This window comes from Brachyhypopomus gauderio, chromosome 8, assembly GCF_052324685.1.
Source record: "Brachyhypopomus gauderio isolate BG-103 chromosome 8, BGAUD_0.2, whole genome shotgun sequence".
NCBI classification, from domain to species: Eukaryota; Metazoa; Chordata; class Actinopteri; order Gymnotiformes; family Hypopomidae; genus Brachyhypopomus; species Brachyhypopomus gauderio.
In genome coordinates this window covers 3,214,856-3,222,292 of record NC_135218.1, presented here as the reverse complement: position 1 = coordinate 3,222,292, position 7,437 = coordinate 3,214,856, and the positions used below count along the sequence as shown (strand labels likewise).

Below are 7,437 nucleotides of genomic sequence, written 5' to 3'. Positions count from 1 at the left end.
GCACTGTAAACAACTAAGCACAGACTACCAGGACAGCTGCTGGAGATGGAGATGGGTTATTCACTAAACTGCTCATAGTACACCCCAAAAAGTGTGTTTGAGCTCTTCAAGACAGCACATGTACAGTTAGAATCGAAAGGTAGGCCTACAATTCTAATTGTTACATTGTCAACAACAGTATAAAACTTTTTAAAATAGTAACCTAAATAGTTCTGACAACAACAGATAAATGTGCTTAACACACAAAAGGCCAAACATTTTTAATTTACACTGGATAGTTAGAAACAAACGTTTCACAAATAATAAGATAATAGTAATAAAATGTTCTGAATCAATAGACCATTTTGCGCCCAGTGTAACGCACATGTTCCGGAAGGTAAAACGCAGCCTGTTTTCTAGTCGGACACTTTTGGCGGTAGAACTGATTCCGTTGACATTGCTGGGAAAGGCGGGGGGACGACAACAGTTATTAAACGTGTGTACAATAACTTGCTGTAGAGTTGCAGTAATTATTAATTGTAACGTGTGGAGGAGTCATGTATCGGCGACCTTTGCAGTCCGCCATCAGAAGCATATCAAGCACTTTTGGATCCAGCAGGACCATCCTCGGAAAGGTGATCGTGGTTTAGACTGGTGGTTAACTGGGTTTATAAACTAGGGGCACTTGACTGTGAGCTGGACACTTAAATGTATGTTTGGATTTAATTTTTTTAAGTTGCTTACTTGCGTATCCGTTTGATGTTACTAGCTAGTCATTTTGTTATATACCATAAACGGTACCATACACTGTTCTGTTGCCCTGTGCCTTTTAATAGATTCTGGTTATGAACTTGGCTTTATAGTAACCGTGACTCAAACTGTCATACCTGCATAAAGATTCTTGATTTGCCATGTATAGTGATAATACAGAAGATCGTTTTATCACTTGCAAACACTAAAAGCCTTAACATAAAAAAATTACTAATGTATTTGGGTTTTAAATGTTCTTATATTTTACTTGACAGATGTAAAATATAGGCTACTTGTTCATACGTGCATGTCATATATTCAAATTCTAGCACATAATAATTACTTAACTTACCTAAAACAGACCTAATTAAAAGAAAGGGTAATTACATTCATGAGGATTAAGTAAATGCTTCTGAATTAAACACGTTTGTTTTCTGACTCTGACCCAAGAGCATTCCTGTATTTTTCTCCTGGAAACCTTTTAAAGAATGTAATGCAACAGTGCAAATGTATCGTTCCATCAACCGTTCTTTAAGAACATGCCTATAAGAAGTAGTACTCATGCTGCCTGTGGAAGTTAATCATTCAATCATCCAGATTGGATGTGTGCATAGACCTGCTGTCTTGTGCAGCCTGTCTTCAGGTCTTCACTCTTTAAGTATGGCAGAAATCATTACTAACTCTGACTGTCAATGTGTTGTAAGTTGAGACAAAGTTGTTAATTGACTTGGACTATGCTATTTAGTTGTAAGCCACTTTTTAGGGCCCTGCAGATTTTAAGGCTTATAACTTTAAAGTTTGTGTGATGATTAATTAATTAATTATTGATTGTCTGCAAAAGAGCAAGACAAACAATTTTTCACATTTTCCCAAGGTTTCCCGAGTAGGCTAATATAAAGGAGATGGACCTTTTAAATTATGTATATCCTTGTATATTCAAACAGAACCTTCAGATTTTTTGTGGTACTGAAGGGCATTTTGTGGTGCCTTAGGTCATGTTTCATATTATATAGTTTGGTTAAATTCAGGGTAGTGGCGTCTCCTGAGTTTGTAGCTGATGACGTAAGCACAGGTCTGGGAAACCACTTCTTCATTTGGGGAGTTTTCTTCTTTATTTTAGGTTTCTGAGCAGAATGCTAACCTCGCCAAGGCTTTGGTGACTTGGCATTTTACAGTATCAGGAGTCCCCAGTCAGACACAATGTCGAGCTCTTTACACATCAAGAGAGGTGAGTTCTATTGCTTAAGCCTAGTTGAGAAGTTTTGAAATGAGTTGCCACCATTACATTCTTATATGAAGCTTTTGACTTTAGAAAACAATAAAACAGGTAACAGCTGGTCTGTAAACTTCACCTATTCACCAGTTCTCTGAGTGTCACTGTGTTCTGAGTGCTACTCAACCCAATCCTTGAGACTCACCAGTCACTCCACGTTTTGGTTCTATTCCAAATCACTAAATGCCTTAATTGAGTGTTTAGGACCTGAACACCTGTTACAGTCATACTGGGTCCTAGGCCTAAATTTGAACCACTTGGCAGGTGCCCTGGACTGTTGTAATATCTCGTTCCATTTCTAAAAATCTTGATTTAAGCTGAAATGCAGTGCCATCAGTCTGCTAAGTGCAATATGAATTAATTATTAAAGTTTGTATAATTTGGTTAACATGCCTAGAGATCACGTTTAATATTAGCAATTTGTTAAAATGCTTGATTTGAGTACCTACATTGAAATAGGTCAGGCTAAACATTGTTGGAATCAAATTAACATGACACAAAACATGTGCTGCCTTCGTTGAGTAATATGCCACAGAATATTTAATCACTTTTGTATAACTGTGCAGTGGGATTAATCTCATGACGCATGCCGGGCAGTCTAATTCTTAACTAATTCTTTGAGTTACCACATCTATCCTTGATCCCAGACACACAGTTCCCCTGTGTAGCTTGACGGGCTCAACTCAATGCTGACTTGTGCAGTTGTGTACTGAACATTCAGTAGTTCATAATCTCAGCATGTTCTCTGTGATGATGGCCTCAACATCCTTTTTGGGGATGTATTTACATGTTGATCTCGCTTGGTTATCCTTTTACATAAGCATGCTAAGTCCTACACGGTGTAGTTGCAGTTGCTGACGTAAACCTAATATGACAAATGAGACTTGAAATGTTAGAGCAGTCTGCTTATTTATCTCCTCTGTGATGTTTCTGGTAATGACCTAAGGTCAAGATGTTTCTGGTGACCTAAGGTTTGCTTCACATCGCTTTTTGTTCAGATGTATTTTATTATATATTTTTTAAAAACATAGGCTGAAGATGCCTTTGTTGTAGCTTGTAAGAGTAGGTATAGCTCTAATGATGTGTTGTTCTCATGCACATTTCTCTATCTCTACAGCTTTGTGCTACTAAACAGACTCCCCAGACTTCAGAAGAAGAGGTCGGAGCTTTCACCAAACTCATCGAGGCCATGGGCTTCACTGGGCCCCTCAAATACAACAAATGGGTACAGCTAAGACTGGCTCCCTGTATTCTGATGTTAGGACCTTTGAGATTCAGACACTTCAGCAGTTTATTCCTCACCTTTAGTGCAGCCATCTTGTACTATTGCATATATGGCAATGAAGGATCCACATCCAGTTTCATTTGAAGTGGATGGAACATACTCCACACCTTGTTTTTATAAATTGGATTTACTTATGGGCTCATAGATTTTAGTTCTTTTTCTTAATATAGATATGTGATTCGATTATACTGTAGGTTATACAATAGACGTGTACATCATTAATGCAAAAAAAATAACAATAGTGGCTCTTCTTTCGCAGAAAATTAAAATAGCTGCTTTGCGTATGTACACTTGCTGCGTCGAACGAGTCAACTACGATGAGTTTTTTGAAAGTAAGTATTTTTTTTTATTTATTTAATTGTTTTATGTGTTTTACTACAGCTTGGGCAGAGCGAGTGAGAGGGCTCCCCGAGCCCACAGAGTAATGTGGCAGTGCAGTATGACCTTTTGAGCCTTGAGTCATGCTCATTTGCAGTTTTTGAAAAAGGACCCCAGTTCCCAAACACCCCTCACTTCACTAGAAATGCTGAAATGAGCGTAAAGGGACCTTTTCATCGCCATTAGAAAGATTTATGTACCACTTTACAGCCGCATTATGCTGTTTTCTTTGCCATGGAGAAAAAAAGCAGGTGTAAAACCAAGCAGAGGTTTTGGAGCCATTTAGTTCGGTTTAGTGCTGCGTTCCTGTTTCTCTCTCTCTTTCTCACCCCACTTTGTTTTACACACACAGAGACACACAGATACAAACACACACTTACTGTCGATCTCTCTGTCTTGTTCTCACAGGGTGCAGCCTCCCCGACACACTCAACTCCTGGTTTTTGGTGGCGCAGCTCCATGTTTGGTGAGTGTTGGGACAGCAGTGGCTCACACTGCCTCGTCCCCCTCAAGGAAGCCCGTCCTCCAGCAGGACTAATGAATGTGTCCACACCCCGCTGCCTTCCTTTTGTCCCAGGCAAAGCTCGATGAAATTGATTAATGAAATGAATGAATGAGAAACATTCAGATGATTTAGACGCATGTGCCGCTGAGGTGTTCCAAATACATTTCGTTGGCTTGGTTCGTTTTCATGAACATACTGACAAGTGCACGGTGTTGCTGTGAGTGTTATCTTTTCCTCAACATTTTTGATCCTGGACGGACAACAAATTCCACTTTCAAAAAGTTTCTTAGAGCCATGTCAAGCATCCTGTGACCGTGTAATGTTGATCATTAATCGATTTTCAGACTTGTCAAAGCAAAACTGACATGAGAAATTGGATGTAATTATAATTTTTTTTCATTTGGTAGAATGCATGAATAATTAGCTTTCATTCATTTTTTACTGTTTTCAGATGTTTCATTTTTGCACATTATAATATGTATTTTAGAAAGACACGAGTCCTTATTCAAGTTTCTGATTTTCCATATTTACCTACTGTAATATGAAGTGGAACGACTGTACCATCGGAGTCACGGGTGGGGGTGAACACATCTGCTTGTGATTGGTAGGTGTCACTACCCGATTTTAACCGGAAACCTGATTTGGAATATGCATGCTCATAATTGAACGTCATTTCCAATGCGCGAGACCAGATGGCTCATTGGAAGATGGTTTTTTTTTTTTTTATAATTAGACGTCATTGTTAGCACAGATAACATTTACCACCAAATGCCAAAGAAACGTTAAATGTTTATCAGCCATGATTGTGCAATACAACCCAACATTCCACATATGGACTTAATTGTGAATCTGAAAGTCACAGGTAGTTAAGTCTATTTATTAGTTAGCTAATGTATCTTAAACGTCCAAAACTGTTTTTGAAAACGAATTCCATGTAGGCCTACAACTCAAAGGTAGCTTGCTACCTAGATGAAAGAAAACACTGCATAAAACTACTTATGTTATGTAGCTATGTAGGCATAGCTACGGCGAAGCCACATCCTAAACTTTTTTCAGACATGTTTTGCTAATTTTGGATAGGTTTTACGGCTGCCGCATCTACATAGGATTAAGTAGCTAGCTGTATAATTTACCTACTAGCTAGCTGATGCTATAGTTGGCAGACTCAATTTTATTAAAATGAAATGATGCCGTCATATGTCTGTTATAGTACATATGACGGCATCATATGACAACCTCATTGTTGAGGATGAGCCCCTGAACTGTTAGCTTTCTGAAATTTTCTCTAGACGTAGATCATGGCCATCAGGGTCATGGCCAGAGAGAAGAGCAGGACATACCATTAGAGGGCCCTCTAAATTAAATTGTTACCAGGGCCAATGTCAATCAATATACAACCATCAGTGCAGATGGACGATAGCCTGTCATTCATCCACTACTTTTTAATGTCATGTGATCTACCCACATTCCTTCGCGATAGACCGACACTTCCTTCGCGATCGAAGTAATGGGCACCCCTGATCTAGTTAAATACAAAAGAAATAAAGATGCGTTTTAAGACAGTTGGGTAAGAATAATAAAGCATATTTATGATTGGAGTTCTCCTATTCAGGAGAGGAGGTCCAGTGGACTGAATGTAGCACAAAAGTACAGGGAGAGAGAAGGAAGAGTAGTTCTAACTGAGGAGCAGATACACAGATAAGGGAATGAACAACATGTCATAGTGCTCTGATTGAGGGTCAGAGACAATTAATCACAAACTCCCTTACTAGTAGAACTCTTGTACTGCTGGGTGCAGCTTTGACGTAGCTATGGCTAAATAGGTAGCTACTAACTAGATTTATGCAGTGTTTTGGAATGCTGATTTTTTTTTTTTTTTTTTTTTTTTGGGAATGCTGGTATTGCACAATCATGGCTGACACAAACGCTTACTTGGCTTTGGGTGGTGAATGTTATTCTGTGCTATCTAATTATTTAATTGTGTTAACAAATTATCTAATTGTAAAAAAAATCCCAGTGAGCTGAGATAACCAACATGTCTCGCACATGTAAAATTGGCAGCCTTAAGCATGCAGTGTCCGCCGTAAGACTTAATTGAAATGACGTCCAATTACATGCATGCGTAGTCCAAATCGGGTTTCTGGTTCAAATCGGGTAGACACACCTACCAATCACAAGCATATGTGTTCACCCCCACCGCGTCTCCAATGGTACAGTCGTTCCACTTCATATTACTGTAGGAAAATACGGAAAATCAGAAACTTGGATAAGGACTCATGTCTTTCTAAAATGCATATTATAATGTGCAAAAATGAAACATCTGGAAATGGGGGGAAAAACGAGTGAAAGTCAATTTTTCATTTATTCTACCAAATGAAAAAATTTATAATTGTATTTTACATCCAATTTTTCTTTTTTCAGTTGTCCTTCGACAAGTCTGAAAATTGAACTGATAAATGTTACATGGACCAACCTGCCATACTTTGATTAATGGTCGTTATTTGGACAGAAGAGCTTTAGAATGCTTAGAAATGACAAAGCTGTTCAATTATTTTGCGGTTTGTTGCTGCTCTCTGTCGTCACGGTGTTTCATCATTCTCACTGATGGCATTTGCATGTGTTACGTTAGTGCACAGGTGACTGACTTTGGCTGTGTATATGAGAATAGTATTTTGCAGAATGTGTGATGTCACCAGCATGGGACATATGATTAATGATTGTGACAGACAGCTGGCATAGGTGTGCAGACTCTATGCATATATGAGTAATATTACAGAATGAGTGGAAAAGCTCTCTCCATGCTGGATCACACTAATAGTAGTCTACACTTACTTGCTGATTTAGTACTTTATTTACCTACTAAAACTGCTGAAACGTTTACCAAATACTGACATGTAGTACCAAACCACTGTTTTCAGATGCAAGATGGTTCTGATTCAAAACCTGAAAACTGAAGTTCTTAAGATGGTTAAAATGCTATGCAGCTTGTCAGTGTTCATTACAGATTTCCCAATAGGTCATAAACCTTTTAAAAACTAGGCTCAATTTCATAAACACTGTTATACTCATTAAATACACATTAACTGTTTAAGTGTCTGGCTAACTGCCATTTTTACAGTCATATTTTAATTATTTAAAATTGTTGAGTCACTTCAAGTCATTCAAACCATTCTTTTGTAGTGTTGCATTCACAAGTATCCATACCAGACTATTAAAAATGTTTAAGTCTATAGTGACCTCTTAGTTTGCGTTCTTACATGCAAATGT

At 38.2% G+C, this 7,437-nt stretch overlaps 1 protein-coding gene across 1 annotated transcript in view; it reads left to right on the top strand.

Moving 5' to 3' along the window:
• The first annotated feature begins 405 nt into the window (after window positions 1-405).
• Window positions 406-7,437, top strand: part of uqcc1 (ubiquinol-cytochrome c reductase complex assembly factor 1) — a 32,763-nt gene continuing 25,731 nt past the window's right edge. The window contains exons 1-5 of the mRNA XM_077013827.1: window positions 406-614; window positions 1,850-1,957; window positions 3,120-3,227; window positions 3,547-3,619; window positions 4,074-4,131. Coding sequence (XP_076869942.1) covers window positions 537-614; window positions 1,850-1,957; window positions 3,120-3,227; window positions 3,547-3,619; window positions 4,074-4,131 — 425 coding nt within the window. The 5' untranslated portion in view covers window positions 406-536. The remainder of the gene's footprint in view (window positions 615-1,849; window positions 1,958-3,119; window positions 3,228-3,546; window positions 3,620-4,073; window positions 4,132-7,437) is intronic.